A 21690-nucleotide genomic window follows, 5' to 3' on the forward strand; every position below is an offset into this window, starting at 1 on the left:
CAGACATGCTTATGTGTGAAAAATACAAAGCTCGCCAGGCCCGTTGTAGCTGCAAATGGACAATCCCTCTTTGTCAAAGAGGAATCAGACATGTTTCAAATTTAGTGTGCAAAATACCTCCATTTAGGGAGGAAAAAGTGAGTAAACAACAACTCCACATGGATTTTTATTGTTGTTGATCCAGACGTCAATATCCTACTGGGTTTCTGTCAGTTTGGATTCATCTTAACACAAAGCTCTCCTAGAGCAGAAAATTACAGCAGATATACGCCAGCATGGAGTCAACTGGACATGTGTGAGAAATTACTTGACTGAAGGGTCAATTTCACAAAATTTCACAAACAGATTCACTGAAAAAATAACCGAAGCCCTGATAACTGTTTCAGTATCAGATGCGCAGTGGAGTTTATTCTTTCATTTCCAGGATCTTACTCTAAAACAGAATTACTTCAAGTTCCGTCAAACTGTAGCAGCTTTGTTTAAAAGCCACAAATGGATGGTGTGACGAAGTGAAGTTAGTCAACACTGAGATCATGAGATGCCAGTACAGGCTCTGTGTTTCATCCCAGGTCTCCCTTCTGTTCCCCAGACCGCTACACGTCCCTTTGCGGACGGACGTCCCACTCAGGGACAGGCAGCCTCTGTTTGTGCAAACTCAACCGTGTCCTGTGCTGTGTGTGTGTGTGTGTGTTTGTGTGTGCGCTTCCCGACCTCTGCATGCCTATCTCAGGCTTCTGCATAACGTCCAGGAAATCACAGGAAAAACAGAATTGAACATTATGTAAACAGCCCATGACGAACTTCTGGAGCGGCCGTCCTCTCTTTATTTATATTATCAATTATGCTCTCTGCGGATAAGCTGCTTTCAATGCGGGACCAGTGCATGGACTCAGTGTTGTCTCTGTGGGCTGCAGCAAATGGTTTATGTCATTGCTTACTGTGTGCCAGTGGCAGCCACAGCCAGGCGTGTATCCATACAATACGTCATGTCTGACCACGAGATCCTACCTTGTAAATGTTGCACTTTCACAATTCTCCAATGTGGAATAAAGCGTTTTTTTGTGTGAATTTGGCTTTTTATGAGCTCAGAATTATGTTTGCAAAGTTCACATTTTACCGTCTTCTTTCTTTTTACATCCCAATATAAGCAGTATAATAACTCACCTTTGTTTGAAATGTCATTTGACAGAAAATGAACACCTGTTTTGATCATTTCTTATCCAGTAAATAAAGTAAGGATGCTAAATATTTGCTGGTTCCAAGATTTGCTGCATTTATTGGTCTTATGACTAAAAAACTACAAAATCCTAGCTGATGGTTGGACGAAACAAGAAATTTGAAGACTTCACCTTGGGCTCGGGGAGTTGTAATAGGCATTTTTCACTATTTTCTGACATGTTAAAGAGAAGTTAATTGGTAATTAATTGCTTAACTTATTACAACTCTATAGCAGCAGCCCTAAATCTCATAATTCAAAAGTCACACTTTGTTACAGAACCTTAAGCTTTGTGGCTACAAATGAATAAACAGCCAGCAAAATCATATCCATTCTTCCTTACAACAGGAGCTCTGGCTTTCATTCCCCACTTCTGTCCACACAACAGCTGGGATATTTCTGAGGTCCAACTAACACGTCAGCGCTCTAAAAACTATAGCCTGGCTGCCATGCACCAGAGACATCCAGCTCACCAGAGACGTCCAACCATATTATTAAGGAGAACAGAATCAGAAATAGCTTCGACGGACGCCATCCAGCACACCAATCATGACGACCAAGTGGAGTAAAGATCACAATGTGAACTATTGCAAACATTTGGATCCGCTGGCCTCAAGGTTTCTCCTCTTCCCAAACAGCCGAACCCTCTGTTATTCTAGAAGATTGAGTTACTAGACACAGCTAACCAAAATAACATATTTCATTTCTACTAACATTAACGTTGGACAGGAAACAGATGTTGCTTTAGGGGTTACCTACAGAGTATGTATTAACAGGGCTTCATGTGGTAGATGATAGGGAAAAACATCTGCCTGGGATGCCACCCTTCATAATACAGACCATACTATAAGTATGGTTCAAATGCATCAAAGGAGTGAGATGTCTTCACTTGTCTTTCAAGAATTGACTTAAATCAGTTAGCCTATCATTTGTGAGTGATTTGCCTCGCTCTGCTCCCGGCTAGAAATGTTATGGATGTAACATTTTGACACCTAAACATGAGACCAGGGGCCCTATTTTAACCATCTAAGCGCACGGCGTGAAGCGCATGGCGCAGGTGTGTTTAGGGCATGTCCAAATCCACTTTTGCTACTTTAATGCCAGAAAAAAGGTTCTGTGCCCCGGGCGCACGGTTCAAAAGTGTCAGATCAGAGTGTCCTCTCCCGTTCCCTGTAAAAGCCAGGTCCATCTCTACCTTGGCGCATTGCTATTACGATGACGGATTTGCACCGTCAAAAAAAATATTTTTAATGTTTTGCTGTTTGTGGGCTGCTGCATGTCCCTGTGTGTTTACTAAGCATATTGTGAACAATAGGCGTAGGCACATTTTACTAATGCATTGTTAATTTAACAGTGAAATGCTGCACTTTTGACTTTAGAGAAGGGGTTTGTTGGTCAGTGGCGCGACCACTTTCCGCATGAATGCACCTGAACACACCACCCTGTAAGACCAGCACGCTCATGGGTGGAAATAAGGGCTATTTAAATGGCGTGTGTGCTGTATGGTTTTAAAATAGCAAAGACACTTGGGTCGGGCTTTGCGCCCTACAGGGTTTGTTTCGGTGTAGTGCATTGATAAAAGACATAGGCCTATTGCTCAAAGGATTCAAAGTTCCACCTACATTTACATTTCCACTGCAGGTTGGAGCCCTTCTGAATTCCCTCCTGGCACACAAGAGGAAACAAGAGATGCAGCTTCCTCCTTTTAACAGGAAGCAAGTGGGCATTTGGGAAATGTAGTCCTAAATAAGGTCGGGGTCAGACTCTTACCATATTACTGTAAAATTAAATGTTTAACAACTTAATAGGACCTCCAGTATTTGGAGCAAGCTTGTAAAAAAGAAATGACTCATTCATTAAGTTATAATGTATTTAATGTGTTAACCGGATTTGATTCATCTTGAGCACCAACAACAACGAGATGGAGGCTGCCAACAAGCCATGAATTGTTGGTTGCTTGTCCTAACGCCAAAAATATTTGGTATTAAAGCTATGTGAAGAACATTTAAGTACATTTTCTTAAAACCCTATATCCAGTAAAACTTTAATAAGGTGTAATATAACGTATTTTGAAAGACCAAAAATCCATAAATCCGTGGGTGGATGGGTCAAACCCACAAAACTTTTTGGCCCTATGAGACTCATTGGTAAGCCTGGAACCATAGGTGTGAATCCCAGTGAGGTCTCAGGGAAGGAAACGGGGGGACCAGGGACAGTCAGGTGTAGAGTCTCAGGGAAGGAACAGGGAGACCAGGGACAGTCAGGTGTAGAGTCTCAGGGAGACCAGGGACAGTCAGGTGTACAGTCTCAGGGAGACCAGGGACAGTCAGGTGTAGAGTCTCAGGGGGACCAGGGACAGTCAGGTGTAGAGTCTCAGGGAAGGAACAGGGAGACCAGGGACAGTCAGGTGTAGAGTCTCAGGGAGACCAGGGACAGTCAGGTGTAGAGTCTCAGGGAAGGAACAGGGAGACCAGGGACAGTCAGGTGTAGAGGCTTAGGGAGACCAGGGACAGTCAGGTGTAGAGTCTAAGGGAGACCAGGGACAGTTAGGTGTAGAGTCTAAGGGAGACCAGGGACAGTCAGGTGTAGAGTCTCAGGTAGGTGGTTTGAGCATGATTCATATTTTTGGAGGCGTGTAGCTATCAGGGTTAACAGATAAGCTTTACCAGTGGCAATTTACATTATGATCTGCTAATTTAATGTAATAGTAAGTAAATAAGTACACAAAGCATTGTATTTATTTTATATGGGCACACCTTTTCAAAATAAGTCCTTGTTTTACGGTATTTTTGTAGCTTGATTGTAAACTTAAAAATAAATTGATATAAAAGAATGTTTTGGTCAGTTTAGTCAGCTTTTTCATTGAATCAAGAGAATCACTGAAAAGAAGGACAATGTTATAGTCTCCACGCTACACTAATGACAGTATTAAGGCTTTCCTCTGTGTACACACGTCCTCTGCTAGTATAACTGTGGCTGTATTATGTGTGTCCCCTTCAAAAATTGCTCTTCAGAAATATTATGTTTATTGTACCCCCAAATTGTGAGATGAGATTTTACGCCCATGTCTGGAACAGGACGTGGTCTACTTTAGTAGACTTCATAGAGTAAGGTCTAGAACTCTTCTTTTCTTGAAAGCGCAATGAGGTAACTGTTTCTGATTTAGCGCTATATAAATCAAATTGAATTGAATTCATGCGCCTATCTGTCATCTCTCTCATGTCTCCCTTACGCTGCAAACTGAGTTAAGCTTTTGCCGTATAACTAGCTGTGTCTGGAGTCTATAGCCCAAAAATAAAAATGCATTGTAATTATTACAATTATCATTGTAATTATCATTTATCATTTATTCTCTATTCATCAGACATTGGTCACAGGTCCGGATAGAACCATCACTTGAGGATTACGTCCACCCTTCAACTACCTTAAACAACTTGGCTGAAGTCATGAGCGATCTGAAAATATTCATCTCACCACTAAATGTGCTTATTTATATAGCGCTTTTCTAGTCTTAAGGACTACTCAAAGCGCTTTTACATCTACAGGAAACATTCACCATTCACACAACAGTGGCCGAGGCTGCCGTACAAGGTGCCACCTGCTCATCAGATAAACAGTCAAACACATTCACACTCCAGTGCGCAGCACCGGGGGCAACTCGGGGTTCAGTGTCTTGCCCAAGGACACTTCGACAATGGACTGCAGGGCCAGGGATCAAACCACCAACCTTCCGATTGGCAGGCAACCGCTCTACCACTGAGCCACATCCGCCACTGCATGATATAACATCATAACACAACAAGCAATGACATCAAGACGTCTACACATACACCCATCCATGGCCCACAGTGGTGATAAAGGCCTGCCGAGGCTCCTGTGAGACGGGAAGGAGAACTAATGTGCTTCCCACTGGGATCACACCCTGCAACAGAAGCAACACACATCAGGGTTTTAATCACCTTGTTTTATGAGTCCGAAAACCGTGAAAAGGCAACAAGCTGGAGGTTACCCCCCTCTGCTCTCAAATTTATGACCCTTTAAGTAACTTTAGTATTTACTTAGCTGCGCAGGGAGGAGGCAGGAGGATAGCAGAGCGCAGACGTATCCTTGGCAGACGCTGTATTTATCTTTACCTAATATTTTTAGATGCTAAGTCTGGGTTTCGACACATTCTTGGTTTTTCAAGGCTGCAGCACGATTTACAGACTCCCCCCCCCCCCCCTCTCTCCCCCACCGGTCATGAACTCCTGATCGGTGAATCGTTATTGCCTCAAGCAAAACTGATCAGCTGTTTCTTTCGAGCACATGAACGGTAGTTACACAGTTTTTTTAGACAGCCAAGCCGCACAATCTCTGAGTAATGTAGCAATACACAGCTACAGAAGGTTGAAGAAAACTGTGACAAAATACTAACCCTCTGGTGTTAAAGAGATTAATCAATAGTTGCTTATTAAGGTGACTGGGGGGTTCGAGCATGCGGCAACATTACGGATCGGCCCTGACCTCAACAGTTCTTGAGCACACGGATAACTCCGGGCCAAATGTTCTTGGCTTTAGCTATCGCAGAGGGGAAAGTGCTGAAAGTATTACACCCTCTGGAGCTTAGACGACTGATATTGGAGCGTGCCCTCATCTAAAGTTGAACTTTTTGCTTTCTTTAAATCTTCCATGTCACTGGGGATAAGCGCGAGAGAAGCCAACAGAGGGACAGACAGAAGGAGAGAGAGATTGGCCATGACTCCTCGAGGCGTCAGATATTAGACACCACGTTTTCTATCGGTGTCGTTATGGTCACTTCTCTTTAGATTAACAACCAGTTCCTATGCACCTGGATGACATTTCATTTAGGGCTTTGAATGTGTGTGCTCACAGGTTTTGTCAGCGAAGGTAACGCAGAGGAGAATATGGAAAATATGTGTGCCAATGTCGATGAAATATTCATGCAGAAGTACTCAGAACTCTGAGTAGGGTAGAGCACAAAAAGCACCTCGGCAGATGAGAAAAAGAAGCCCCCAAGGAATAACAGAGAGCAAATATAAGATAGAGGGAGTGAATAAGACAGAAGGAGGGGCGGGGGGGATAAACAGAATTATATTTATAGCAATACCAAAAAATGAGATGAGAGAATGCAGATAGCCATTTGAGGAAAAGTAACAAGAAAATGACATGCTCTGACACCACGTTTGTTCACAGAGATGCACACAAGATCAATATTAGACTCCAATTCCTTTTGATCATGCTATAGAAGATAGATGATATTGGTGATATGACTGGGACGATTCTTTCCCGATACATGGGTGTCAACTGGATATGTATTGCAATTTTCATTGATTGTGATTCTATAGTATTGAGATACCAATGCCATTCTCTTTCCCCTCTTTTACAAAAACACAGTGAATAATACACTTCTACAGACAATATATCATGAGACATTTCTAAAAATGCATTGCTCTTTAAAAAGAATGCACATCACATGTGAGTCAGTCTGACTTTTTTGTAAAGAAGTACATAACATGGATTTTCTGCATTTTCTGCTTTTGCTGAAAATGGATATGACTTAGTTGCTGTGTGCAATACCATCTAAACAGAAAAATATGTAAGTAAATCATTCTTAAAACAAAATGTCAGTCAATTTTTAAAGGGTCTACCCTAGCATGTGGTTTGGAGCCAGCCATGGCCTTGTCCTGATCACTTCCCCCTAGACACCGCAAACAGCCCCTCCTGTCTGTCTCTGAGAGGATGAGGATGAGGATGATGATGAGGGCCCACAGAGCAGGCTACTGTATGCCAAACGCCTCCAAATTTGGGTCTGCCCCAGACCAAATTCCCTCGTTTTATCTCTTTCAAAAAGAAGAGACCCAGGCTTTGAAGGACCTAAGCGTGGTTCCATCAGGGAACATTCCTAAATCCAGTAGCTGGAAGTAAAGTCAATCAGAAACATTGCATCTTCTCCTGCAATAGTCGAAAAAGGTTTATAAGAAAATAGAAAATTTCATGAATTCTGACAAAAGGCTGTAACTGTTACACTACTGTCGAAAATAGTCCTGCAGTGTAGTACTAGTGTAGTGTTTTTTTAGGCTGTTTGCCAGTGGTTTGTTCATTTTTAGACAATGAGCATTTCTTATAGTCTAAAGGAAACCGGTTCACCTGACGTTTTAGCTTCTCATTTCAAGACTAAACTAACAATGATCAGCTGATTCATATATGACTACAACTAATATAGATTTTTGTCAAAAGACTAAATTGCTATACAACTCCAGCTGCCAATTTACACTGCTGTTTGTCGCACTAAATTAATGTTGATATCACAGCATGGTACTCCTGGATCTGCGATATTCAAACCCTACACTGGGCTAGGCAGGTATTAAAAATAAAATATGCAAATGATGCAACCAGGTTTGTTTGCAACACGACAGCTCAGCAAGCGGGAAAACAGCGGCAGTTGTAGCACTTTGTAAAACCCTATAAGTTTGACTTATGTAAGTGCACAGTGTGTGTCTCTTTGCGTGCAGTTTCCAGCAGTGAAGAGACTCAGACACTCAGTTACAATCAGCTGTTACTGTGCGACAAGCGCCTCCCAGACACAACAACCTGTTAGTGGCAGTCACATCATCTCAATCAGCCTCCGTCTCAGCTCTCAAGTGAGCCCCCGTCCCCGCTTTCCCAGCATCCTCTCTGTCACTCCCGTACTCCCATAATGGCTCTTTCGCTGTCTGTCTCCCATCTTCTCTCTATCCCCTTGTCTCTTCCACAATCTGTCCACTCCTCTCCCCTAGATGAGCGCTGCGTCTTCCTGTCAGAGCGTTGCCTAAGTGTCAGCCACCATCTCAGCTTACTACACACAGAGTTATTGACACACACAGAGTTACTGACACAGAGTTAACTAAAACACAGTTACTGACACACAGAGAGTAACTGACAAAGAGTAACTAAAACACAAAGAGTTGCTGACACAGAGTTACGCACACCCAGATAGTTGCTGACACAATGAGAGTTACAGACACACAGAGAGTTACTGACACAAAGAGAGTTACTGACACATAGGTATGACCAAGAGAGTTACTGACAAGAGAGTACTGACAAAATAAGATGACCAGAAGTTACTGACACACAGAGAGTTACTGACACAATAAGAGTTACTGACACAAAGAGAGTTACTGACACACAGAGAGTAACTGACACAGAATAACTAAAACACACAGAGTTGCTGACACAGAGTTGCTGACACAAAGAGAGAAACTGACACATAGACAGTTACTAACACACAGAGAGTTACTAACACAGAGCAAATAAATCACGAACACAAACACTAACACAAAGAGAGTAACTGACAAACAAAGAGTTACTGACACACAAAAAGTAACTGACAAAGAGTATTTAATACACAGAGTTACTAACACAGAGTCACTAAATCATGAGAGTTTCTGGCACAGAGACTAACTGACACAGAGTAACTAAAACCCAGAGTGTAACTGACACAGAGTAACCAAAACACAGTTACTGACACACAGAGAGTAACTGACACAGAGTAAATAAAACACAGAGTAACACACTAGGGATGTCACGATGTAACGATTCATTTTTATCTTTCTTATTTATGCTAATGTTCTTTTACTTGCATGTAAAGTTTGTCTTCTTCTTGGCATTTGCAAGGCGGTGAATTATTACAGGGTTCGTTCCTCATGAACATTTTATAGATGCAATAATAAAAGGCAAAAAGAGAAGCAACAAAGCCCAATCTGTGGCTTTAATTAGAGGTGGCATTTAGATCTGGGTTAGCGTTCTCGAACGTGACACAGTGTGCTTGAGTTGTCATTGAGGAAATGGCTCTACAAGGAGCTACATAGGTGGTGAGAGACAGAGAAAATGAAATGAGTGAGACATTTTGGAGATTTGTTGGACAGTCTGTGGGGGGGGGGGGTCAGTATGTGCATACTTCCCCTGATGTATCTGTTTATTTGCACAGCACATCCAAACAAAAGAGCGAGCAGGGAGGCCACTTCAGCCTGACAAAGGTCACATTTCCTAGCGCAGGAAAACTGCTTCCTGGCCAGCTAGGGCTCGGCTGGAGGATTTGGTTCACCAAGGAACAGGACGGAGTGAGCCATGGGATTATTTGTACAGGTCTAATCATAACACAGCGTTTCTTAAGTGAACTGAGAGAAAGGTGTCATTCTGTGGGAGAGATGCTTCAACATGCAGTCAGTGTGACACTTACTGTACGTTGTGTTTAAAAGCCAACCTGTCTTAGTGTATGTGTTTAGAGCAATTTAAAAATCCGACTTCGTTAGTACCTGCGAGCAACAAAAACAACCCCACTTTGAAAACAAAGCTTTTAACCATTTTCCACTTAAAGGAACAAAAGGCACCCCTGCCTACGCGGAAGCAAACACAACTCCAAATAAATTGCAGTAAGCAAAGTGCTACCATTAATCAGCCGTGCTCTAAGATCAGAGTGAGTGGTTGGCTGTAATTTGTCAAGGGCCTTTACATTTAGTATTTCTTTTACACTCCTCAAGGCATACCTCAAGTTTCCACGAATAAAACAGTCTATTAATCTAGTCAATCTGTGCACCTGCAGAGAAAGAGAGAGGGGAGGACGTGTGGGGGAAAGTTATCAACCCCTCGAGTGTTTGAAGTGCTATTTCATCTACAAGAGAGGCGCAGATGAATACTAAGGGAGGTTTCTCAAAGTCTCTGTTGAAAGCGCAATATCTGTGTTTGAATAACTTTGAATGAAATGCAAATAATATCCCTAAAGAGCGAGGTGAAAGGCAAAGGATGGTTGAGGAGGCAGCGAGTGTAACAACACAGGACAGGTGAGGCTGGAATGCCGTTTGCACAGGGACTGTGTTTTTTTAAACATGGGTTCTGGGGACCACTAAGGGTCCATAAGCATATCAAGTTTTCTGGGGACCAATAAGGGTCCATAAGCATATTGAGTTTTCTGGGGACCACTAAGGGTCCATAAGCATATTGAGTTTTTTGGGGACACCAAGGGTCCATAAGCATATCAAGTTTCCTGGGGACCACTAAGGATCCATAAGCATACCAATTTTTCTGGGGACCACTAAGGATCCATAAGCATACCAATTTTTCTGGGGACCACTGAGGGTCCATAAGCATACCAATTTTTCTGGGGACCACTGAGGGTCCATAAGCATACCAATTTTTCTGGGGACCACTGAGGGTCCATGAGCTTATTGAGTCTTCTTTGCTAAAATTTGAATCTGTAATGAGATGTTGATCATTGATATTCTGTGTTGCTAATCCATTATGGGAACCATCACACTTTAACACGCTGTGCTGCTAACTTTTAAATTCAATTCAATTTTATTTAAAGTCTCAAATTACAACAAAGTTATTTTGAAACATAGAGTAGGTCTAGACCACACTCTATAACTTATAAAGTCCCAACAATACTAGTAATTCCCCAAGAGCAAGCATAGTGCAACAGTGGCGAGGAAAAACTCCCTTTTAGGGAGAACCTCGGACCGACCCAGTCTCTTGGTAGGCGGAGTCTGGCGGTGCCGGTTGGGGGTGGGATGCACAGTGGCAACTAACAGTCACAATAAAGAAAATGGAACAGTGACTAAAAATGGTAGTAGTAGTAGTTCATGTCATAGCAGGGCGCTGCAGGGTGTTACAGTATGTAGCGTGGCATAGCAGGGCATAGCTGGACGTAGCAGGACACAGCAGGGTGTAGTCCAGCAGGACCACGGCGACAGCTGCAACCAAGATCTTGGTGCCATCCTAATCCTTCTCAACTTTTAAAAACACTACAGCACTTTAACCCACTGTGCAGTCAACCGTTGCTTTTACTGTTGTGAATACGTTTTTTTTAAATCTGGTTTTATAGATTTTAGTCTATTTGTCGGTACGATTGTTGTTTTTCCTGTCGCACTGCAAGTGGCTGGTGGAGAAAAAGTCATTTTCCTTTATGTGTAAGTACACAATGAATTATGAGAAAAGATATAAACCTGAATTGGAAATGGAATCTGAGGCTGAGGTGACATATTCAAATTTGTTACTTTGTCTGACCCATAGTCCGAAACTCAAACCATTTGAAATGATATACAACACATAAAAGCATAAATCCTCTCTTTGAGAGGCTGGACTGGAATAAGGCTCTGGCTTGAACTCATTGCTTAATTTAATGACTTTGACATTCAATCAATTATCAGTGTTGTTGGCAATTCTGTTGATCGACTAATCCCTTAAATGAGTTATTGTTGCTGGTCTTACAGACAGGGATATAATCACAAAATTATATCCATAATATAATGGAGTTTTATTGGTTCGATTGATTTGAAAAACAAAATACATGCATTTTAAAAGGATCTGCATCTATACATGCCAAATTTGGATTTTTATCTATTTTACCTTTTAGGAACTATCACAGCTCTTCTGTAATATTGTTGTCGGGGGTGCATTTGAGGGGAATTTAGCGACCGTACTGTCATTTATAATGGTTATTATTATGGACCTCACCTACATTTTTATCTGTAGTAGGCTAGAATATTCTGTAGAATATGAGCTGCTGTTTATTGATTTGTGTGGTACCCCTCTAAAACTCATGTATCCATGTATCAATTTATAACACTGAATGCCCTTGCCATGCATCCAGGTCCCCTAACTGGAATTGAAGCATCTCCAGGGGGCCTTTAGAGAACTCCAAGGCCCCTGAGGAAAGAATCCATCCAGTAGACAGTATCCCAATTTCAGAAAAAACAACTGAATTCTAGCTATTATTAGTTCCTAATTTTTACAGATTTAAGGAAGAGAATTTGAAATTTTATCAGGTTCGATGTGTAAAATGTATTTGAGTTCTGACTTTAAAGTCAGAATTATGAGTTTGAAGTCAGAATTCAGATTTATTTCCATAAATCTCAGAATTCTGAAAGTCAGAACTCAAATACTCAAATAAATTTGTTGTGGCCCTAATCCTCTTCCGTATAGTCAGCTTGGCTACAACATCTAGACAAATGCCCATTGTGTGACACATATTGCTGCTCCAATAAGTGTCTATTTAAGCAGACGGTTTTGGCAGCATGGACCTAGGCTACTTACAGGGACACAGTTGTGTTGGGTAGGAAGCGGGGCTGCAGGGTGTCCATCAGGTCCACATCATCGCACACCACTTTGACTCGGACATGCTGCCTGCTCAGGTCCTTGGACCTCTCCGCCGAGCAGTGACAGCTGTCAACGATCAGGTCCGGACAGTTTCGGTTGCTCAGGCTCGACTCCCACAGCCCGACAATTACGCACAGTAAAGTCAGCGCTCTCATGGTGGACTGAGTTTCTTTTTTCCCCTTTCTAAAAACACGCTCCTTTCAAGTTATATCCTCCCAGCTTCTGTAACAAGTCGGGACCATTTCACTTTGCCTTCCGTCACATTGAAGCACAGTTTGATCGAGCTGCTGTCCAAATCTCACGCTCCGCTGCTCACCTGCTGCTTCCTCAACAGCTGTAAACTTCCAGCGCTACTTCTGCGATTAAACCCTAAAGGAAAGTAAATCGCCAGGGTTGTGGAACGCTGCATCTTTGTCATTCCGTGTTGTAAGAAGTCCTCCGGACTGTTTTCTGGGCTGTGACATGAGGGGAAACTTCCAACGGCGCGCTGTCAAAGTCCGGATAAACTTTACTGCGGCACATCCTTTCTAAGCGGCAGTAGGCTACATGAAATATGGAGTTGTTGAGGTAGTAATATCGTACCTAATCATCCACTCAAAAACCCGTCTCCTGTGTGAGCTACCTCATGACGTGTCATTCACTCTAATCAGCCACTTCTTGCGCCCTAGCACTTGTTGCGCAGTGTCCAGAAAGTCCCTCCCCGCCTAGTCCTGACCGAATCCAGCGTGGCTAAACGTGCCATATCCCAAACAGATTCGGGCTACACGAGGCCACAGACTACCATTATTAGATAACATGTGATATCAATAAACCACAATAGGGACGGATGATTCCTTTCACTTCACTCGCGTCATTGGTACTGTGAGTTCATAAGAAGCAATGCAAGAGGAGTAAATCATATTCAAACAGGAGGAAACACAATGTTGTGACCAAGTCAGCTTTTTTTTTTTTGGGGGGGGGTTCCAAAGTGCTTAATATCAGAAACCAAGAGTAAAAACACAAATCATACAACAGAAAGTGTGTGAGTGAACATAGAAAACAATAAAATCAGAAAAGGTTACAAAGAAACAAAAGAATGAAATTGTCGCACCACTGCTAAGTGTTAAAAGCCAAAATAAACAGTTAAGTTTAAGTCAAGAGTTTGGACTTAAAAAGAGCCAAATCTATAATAGTGTGAATATCAGGCGGGGAACTTGTTTCGAAAAAGCCTGATCACCCCACGGTTTATACCTGGACCTTGGGACTTCTCAAACTCGCGGATTTGAAGACCGCAATGACCGAAGTCCGAGATTATGTCAAGTTGAGTCCTTTTGTTAAGCCCCAAATCAAGTCATTTTTTAATTTTTAAATCCAAAAGTGATGACTCTGGGCCCAGGTTCAGCCATTGGGGGTGGTCTGCTTTGATTAATGAGGCTCCATCAGGGGTCTTTGATGTTACTGTTGCCATAACCTTCCATTACTTGGATTGCTCCGTTTTCTCTGGAAATTCCGCCGGATGGCCTTCTTTTCGGCCCGGATTTCCTTTACCTTCCGCTTTCTTTGAATTGGAATTTTAAATTCTGGTGGATTTCTGGGGACTATGGTTACCTGCTCCTCAGATCTCTGCAGGGTGAGTCCAGACAGCTAGCTAGACTATCTGTCCAATCTGAGTTTTCTGTTGTTAAAACTACTATTACACATGTATGCATGTTTCACCAAAACAAATTCCTCTCCGCCCATGACAATTGTGATTGGTTTAAAGAAATGCCAATAAACCAGAGCAGGTTTTTTTTTTTCCCCAGAATGCTCTGTGGACTAGACCCTCCTTTGCTGCGCTGTGGAGGAAGGTCTGGCAATGTGAGACTAGTGTTGCCATAGCAAAGAGTTTGACTGACAGCATTGAATCATGACATGCTGCTGCATAGCATAGCATACTTGACAGGTAGACAGAAACGTGACACCATTAAATGATATTATTTTATATTTAAGAGCTAACCATCAAACCTATGAATACACACAAGTCATCCAAGTTGTAATGCCTCAACTCTCGAGTCATTGACTTGCAAGTCCAAGTCAACTGCACTGGACTGCAGATGGAAATTAGCCTTTGGGCTACAATCTGGAACATTTACGTGTACTGTTGTGCATGTTCATAAATCTGCATTGTCCTGAATTAATAAAATAAAAATAAAATTAGTCTCATGTCATGATGATTGTCAAGTCAACTCCAAGTCCACATCTCTGCTGAAATGAAACCATTCCTCCACTGTGTCACCACAAAGGGTCTCTGGAGGTCCCTGGGCCCCACTTTGGGATCTGCAGCCTTGTGCACTGAACTGTGGCTCATGTGTCAGGCATGATTTCTCATGCACAAACATCATGGCATGATGAAAAGTGTCGCTGTTTGTTTTATTCTCTTCATTTACTCGGGAACAGCTGCAAAAGGAACTGTTTGGATCCGCGTTCTGCGGCCTGTACACAAACTGAAATTGATCCAAACGTTGAATCACCGTCTGAATCTCTCCCAAGAGGGTTTCATAAGAACTCTAGTTATCTTTCTGCTATAAAAAAATTCCTATCACAATTCAGATGGAATCTTAAAAAAAACTTGAATCACATACATATTCTTCTTTTATTCTGGTGCCTATCAAAATAAAATGAGAAAAATGTGTTCTTTACAGTGCGTTGCAGTGTCATGTTAATGCATCAAGCTCCATATTGCTCCACTTTGATTAGTGGCGATAAGAAGCTGCTGCAGGCGTCAGGCAATTTATGAGCAAAGGACACAGTTATAAACCTGACATTCATTTAAATGGTGGCAATAAATAAAGAACATGAGTTGGAAGGTGACCAGGTTGACACAGTAACACATGCTCGTGGAGTTGATTAATATCTTGCTTTTTTTATAGCTAAACTTAGAATATTTCAGAAACAGTCGAAAAAGACAGAGATTTAAAGGAGACCTGTTGTGCTAATTTTCAGGCTCATATTTCAGGTTTCTACTAAAGTCTTTCATGTGTTTTAATGTTAAAAAAACCCTTTATTTTCTCACTGTCCATCTGAACGTTTGTGTCTGAAACGCTCCAGTTTCTCAGTCTCTTTTCCTTTCTGATCCCCCTGATTCTGGTCCCCTTTTGAGTGTTTTACAGTAACAATTGTGTCTTTATGTTCTCGTGTTGTCTGAGAATGTGAGTGGAATTTGGATATGACTGCATCTGTCCATAACACGTGTTGATTACAAGATAACACAACACAGTTTCACCTTTCATTAACACCATTGCCAATAGGGGACGCTACATGCCCAGCCACTCAATGACTCTTGACACAGAAAAGAAGTCAACGAATAGAGGCAGAAGTTACTCCTGTTCTTATCAGAGAATGGAGAGTCTGAACAACCCACACACTGTATTCAGTGCCATCAATCATATCTGTTGATGGGGGATTGTATGTGTGTAAAGAGCCTTGCCATGGGGAGACAGAAGCTAAGACAGCTGGCTGGTTGGGCTCCCCGGGGCCAGGGCGAGGTGCTTCCCCTGTGTGTGAGTGTGTGTGTGTGTGTGTTTGTGCACACCAAATTTCTCCCTCATTAGCCGCATTGTCTCCGACGCAGGCCTGGGAGCACAAAGGAGGATTTAAAGCCGCTCCCACTGACCCTGTTCTCCTGTCTGACAGGCGAATATGGAATCCATTCTCCCTACAGGAGCAGGCTGAGTGGGGCAAGACACATACCTCTCTCCCCTCTGTGTTTATCCACATATGGAGGCCTTATTCCCTCCTTATTGTGGTCCCATGACTCCCTTTCGGTGTTTACACAGATGTATATTTACTTGAATGTAAGTGCAGAGGATGATCTTCCTGCCAGCTGACCCCTGGGAAGCCATAAGAAAGTCACCCTGGTGTAGCTGACATTCCCATTCGAAGTGATCCATCTTTGATGAAGCCTGCAGAAAGAGTTCCTTGGATGAGAGCCACGGCTGTTCACTGAGCTACTTGTATGCGCTTAATGGAAAACAGAAGCATGAACACAAAAAACCTTCTATAAAGGTTTTCTCCCTGGCAAGTGCTGCGTTTTCACACCGACAGCCTGTTATGAAAGGCATCACTAATCTGCACAAACAACTCCAAAATACTTTAACGCAATCGTTAAAACGCCTCCAGATCGCAGCGTTGACTCGAGATCAAGACTCATTAGCGCACAATGGAGGGATGGAGTCAATTGTGCTGAAGCAAAGGCAAACAGTGTTCCTCTGACGAGCATGTTCTCATGTTTTCCCTGTCTCACATTAGTGTTCACGGCTCGCCTTTATTACGTGGTGACAGAGATAGATAGGCCATGGCCGGCAGCAATCCCAGTCCTCACTAAATATTTACCTTTACCTGACGAGGCCAGGCTACCGCTGGAAGACAGACTCTCATTATTACATCACGACTTTTCGGATAAAAGCTCCCAGCGTTTTAACTTCTTCTGGTTTTCAGGACTGTGTTTTCGATATAGTGCAAAAAGAAAGTGAGAGCTGTTGTTTGGGCTTTTAGCAAACGTGACAGGTGGTTTGTAGTTTCAAAGTCATTAATATTGGGGATATCTGTAGGGTGGGAAACAGTAAAACGAGACCATAATGCTTACTCAGTGTTTCAGCCTGAAGAGAGTCAGCTGAAGGCAAAATGTCCTTATAAGAAACAAAAAACTTTATGTAAATTTGGTCTATATGAACATATTGTTTTCTACATCTGTGACGCTGTGAATGTATTGTCATCAACATTTTGGTTTGCATGTAAAAAGTATTTTCTTGTACAGTCAGTAATAATGTGAAATATCAGGATATGTTAAATTGTATCTAAAAAGCAAATGTGTTTGTATAATTATATAATATAAATAATACAAATTACATAATTTTTAACAATTACGATATTATTGGCATTTGTTTTTCAGAGGCTGGTGAATGAACTTGTAGAAATACTAAATCACTTTATTCATATTTCTCCAAGAAAAAAATCCAATTTAAGTCCACTTTAAAGCTGTTATCATTTTTTCTTATATCACCAATGGATAAAATTACTTTATTAAATGTCAAAGGGGTTGTTCGCAGTAATAAACCCACATAGAATGAATTTTTCTTCTGAAATAAATTTTTATTTATTAACCCACATAGAATTATCACCCAACACTTTACTGTACGTATCATTTTAGAATCTTTCAACTCATTATTTTGGTGTTACGGGCCAAAACTACTCAAACACAAAATAGAAGACACACACTACTTAGTTGCCCAGAATAGTTAAGCATTTAGCAGCTGAAGAACCAGCTATTTCCCTCAGAGTTGGTGGAGAACAAAATAGAGTTGAAAGGAGTGTTTGTTGGACATGCAGTATGTTCGACCTATAAACACAACTCTAAATGAATGCTAAGCCTATGTTGCTAAGTGTGTGCTACATTTCTAAATTGCAAATGTTTGCCAGGATATTCAAAATATCATCTTTTTGCAGTGATGATATGTCAATGTTGTGTTTACAGCTTGTTACGTTGCCCCCAACTGGCCAAAAAAAGGATAATATTGGAAGTTCTATTGCAGACAGATATGGAAGAAAAAAAACGCTCTGGCTTGATTGTATTTCTTTAAGCCGATCACAACCATCCTTGGTGGCGCAAAGTATCGGATGCAGCGGATTGCCCTTGCAAAATACATAGCGGAGGTATCGGAAGGGAAGGGGATGTCAGGTTTTATCCCAGCAACGGTGATCCATTGATCCAGACAATTGCAGGACAAATTCTGACGACATTACCTTTGTGTCAATGCTGTTGTTTAGCAGTGGTTCCAAACCTTGTTATGTCACGGACCCCTGAACTGACAAGAATTAGACCCCGGACCCCCATTTGACAAAATTCCAGCATCTCCGTTCTGACAGGAGTTTTTTCTTTTAGGTGTTTTATCACAGAAAGTGTATGAAACCCATCACCAAAACAATCTATGCATTGTTTCACTTTGTTACTATAGACCAAATAGTGAATATAAATGGTTTACATTTTTTCTGGGGACCCCCTGGAACCCCCCTTCAAGATTTTATTTTTTTTATTTAACCTTTATTTAACCAGGACAATCCCATTGAGATTACTAATCTCTTTTTCAAGGGAGTCCTGGCCAAGACAGCGGCACAGATCACAACAATTCCGTACATTACAGACAATTTCATAACAATTTCATAAAACTATTTAAAACATTTACAGACCATAGATTTCATTTCCAAACCTTTGAGCAAGAGTTTAAACTGGCCAATTGCAACCACTTCCTTTAAGATCCCCTGGAGGTCCCCGGACTCACTTTGAAAACCACTGGTCTAAAGCACTTGGTCTGTATTCCACCTGGACATCAGCAGCTTAGTGCTTTTCACAAATACAATCTAGCAATTTAACTGAACCGAGTGCAGTAGTGCAGTCTGTGGGGAGTTGGGTTTGGAACTGGAGGGTCGCTGGTTCAAGTCCCCGTACGGACCAAAGTATGCAGGGTGGATTGGTAACTGGAGAGATGCCAGTGCACCTCCTGAGTACTGCCAGGTGCCCTTGAGCAAGGCACCATACCCCCCCCACAACCATTCAGGGCACTGGTCCAGCACTGACAGCCCACTCACTCTGACATCTCTCCATTTGTGCATGATAAGGTCATGTGTGTGTGTGTGTGTGTGTGTGTGTGTGTGTGTGTAGTGATTACTAACTAAATTGTAAGTTCCCAACTGGGGATCAATACACAGTATAGATTGATATTAAAATGAGTTTACTGTCCTTTCTCAGCAACTCCAGCAATGAGAAGTGAGGCAGGTTCATGTCCAAATCCCTGATGGTCCCAACCCACTGGTTCATATTAACCATGTATTACATATATATATCAACATGTTTTTGTGTAAAATTTGATCAAATCGGAGTAGGCACCGGGCTCCTGTGACATGTATTGTTTTGACACGCTGACCACCAACATGAGCCAATGGCTTTTAACCAGCTTAAAGCCCAAAGGATTACGGTCAGGTCAAATCAAGTCAGATTTATTCATAAAGCACTCTAAAAAAACAACAACAACAACCATAGATAACACAAGAAAAGGGAGATGGAGTGTGTGACTTAGCCAATGTCTTGGGGAGTGGTTCGCATCTGAGCCAGTGCTAGAATAATGCTAATTCTGACCAGAGAGCAACAAGAACAATAACAACGCAGTATAAAAAGCTAATTACATGTTAAGCGTGGGACAATCTGGCATCCTTTCCGGGTTAAAGAGGGTCCTGGGATGAATTTACTTTCAATAAACTGAGACTCACTATAATAAGGTGCCAAGAGGATTCGGGAAACCAGTGCTACTTTTAAACCTGAGAATGGAGGACGGTGCGGTGTGAGCTGGCGTATTAGTGTGTCTTACAGCGGCAGGGTGGACCCGGTGACCACCAACCACCAGGGTATGGCACAAGGGCTTCAGTGAAGCCTGCTGCAATTAATCTTCTGAGGCCTCTTTATGAGAGCGTGGATTTGTTATTGCCTCCACAGCCATCTTCCACTTCTGCCTCGCATGACAATCCCAGCGCCATCACAAACCAGATGCCAGCAATGAGTTTGAGCTCTGGTCGTTTTCACCTCATTTACATGCACATGACAGCTTTTTCCACTAAAATTGTTTTCAAGGGAGGCTGCGGACAGGAAGTTGATTATATTCATTTGCAATCACTCCCCCCCCCCCCCCCTCGAGTCTCGTAAATGAGCTTGCACACAAACTCCTCTGCTTGTTTTCACATCTCGATACGATCATCGGGAAATTTCATCAGCCCGCTCGTTTGTCATCATTAGCGTCCGCGGAGGTCACTCTGCTCCCGTCTGCCAATCCCAAACAAGGAGTTTGACACCAATGAAAGGGATTTTGGCTTGGTGTGCTCCAAGCCTGTTTACTGTGGCTTTTACTTTGTTTTTATGACACAGAGTATTGGTTAAGGGATAGGGGATACGTAGCCCAGCTCTGTCTGCCTTGTAGGTATTTTAGTCTCCGTCCATAATCCGGTCTGCGTGAGTGGGGACCCAATGAGGAGAAGGAGAGCAAGGGCACTGCAAAAATGAATGCTATTTCAACAAGTCATTTTTATCATGTTCCCAGTCTTAAAATATATGTATTTTTAAAACAAAACATTGAAAGCAATAAGCAACCAGGGTGCAAGATCGTCACTTGCACTATTGATCTCATGAGGTTCTCTTTTACAGTTAAACATATCACGTCGATCCTTAGGTTTAAAGGGCTCTTCCTTTTTTTCTTTTTTGAATATTAGGTTAATTTCTTTTGACTTTTTTTTCTTTTGACGTGTCTCTGCTGCTGCTCTTTACTTGTCATCTGCGATATGTTTGGATTGTGTGCAGTACTGTCTACTTCACAGAGCTGGGAAAAGGTCAGTATACACACATCCACACAAGCACGCTCACACACACACACACACACACACACACACACACACACACACACAGCAATAGAGGGAGAGACAAACAGTCCCACCAGTGTGATCCAATCATGGATTTGGGAATGAAGTGACAACACTGGGTCCTGTAGGGGAAAGAGGGGAAACTACTCTGGATTGTACTGTTTTTTAGACGATGGGGTACAAAACCCAAATAGGGTTTACTGGCTTTTCACTGATTATATTACAAACAATGAACAGGAAACGGAAAAGAAGAAACATGTTTAAAATGAGCAGATATTATATACCAGAATCTATTTTGGACTTATTTCAAACAGAGATGCATTGTGTATGTATTGAATTTAAAAACAGCCCTGAGGGTGGGTGCATGTGAACTCTAACCCCAGTGGCTGTAAACTTAGAATAGCAAGGGGTAAACAGGCTGGGGCCCCATAGACGGCCCTATCACGCCCACTTCTGTAGCATAATCACTACTTGTTCTCAGTGGTAGTTCTTCACAGAACCAGAGCTAGGCTCTCCCATGGCACACATTTCCCGCCTGTCAGGGGTTCTCTCTTTATCTCTCTGCCTCCCTCTCTATTAAAAAGACATGCTTTGCCTCACGCTGAAGACGTCTTCTTCTTAACAGCTGGACACTTTGGTGCAAGTGTATTAGGCCCAAGTTCATGCCTGTGCAGCCAGCAAGTGCATTTCTTTTTTTAACCACTCATCGTGGCCGTCATACAGACACATCTCTTTTCCGACTGTTTTCAAAGAGGATGGACAGGAGGAAATCAAGAAAGCATATGTCTCTCACCACAGGAACCTCCAGCTATGCCCTGTCGCGCCGAGAGACAGCTCGCCAGGAGAGGGAAGCAATCTACGGGCTTTTCAGCAACACATTCTCATGGACATTTCACGGTCAGGATGAGCTGGTTGCCATCCTC

At 42.3% G+C, this 21690-nt stretch overlaps 1 protein-coding gene across 3 annotated transcripts in view; it reads right to left on the bottom strand.

The window, feature by feature from the left end:
- adgra1b (adhesion G protein-coupled receptor A1b) overlaps positions 1 to 13074 on the bottom strand; it is a 211245-nt gene extending 198171 nt beyond the window's left edge. The window contains exon 1 of one of the 3 annotated variants that reach the window (XM_032541028.1): positions 12287 to 13074. In XM_032541028.1, the coding sequence (XP_032396919.1) occupies positions 12287 to 12504 (218 nt within the window). In that variant the 5' untranslated portion in view covers positions 12505 to 13074. Of the gene's footprint in view, positions 1 to 2844; positions 2881 to 12286 lie in introns of those variants that run through there. The other 2 variants (XM_032541026.1, XM_032541029.1) reach the window with 2 other exon arrangements.
- Between the last annotated feature and the right edge of the window lie 8616 nt (positions 13075 to 21690).

Source organism: Etheostoma spectabile, chromosome 17, assembly GCF_008692095.1.
Source record: "Etheostoma spectabile isolate EspeVRDwgs_2016 chromosome 17, UIUC_Espe_1.0, whole genome shotgun sequence".
Lineage (NCBI taxonomy): Eukaryota > Metazoa > Chordata > Actinopteri > Perciformes > Percidae > Etheostoma > Etheostoma spectabile.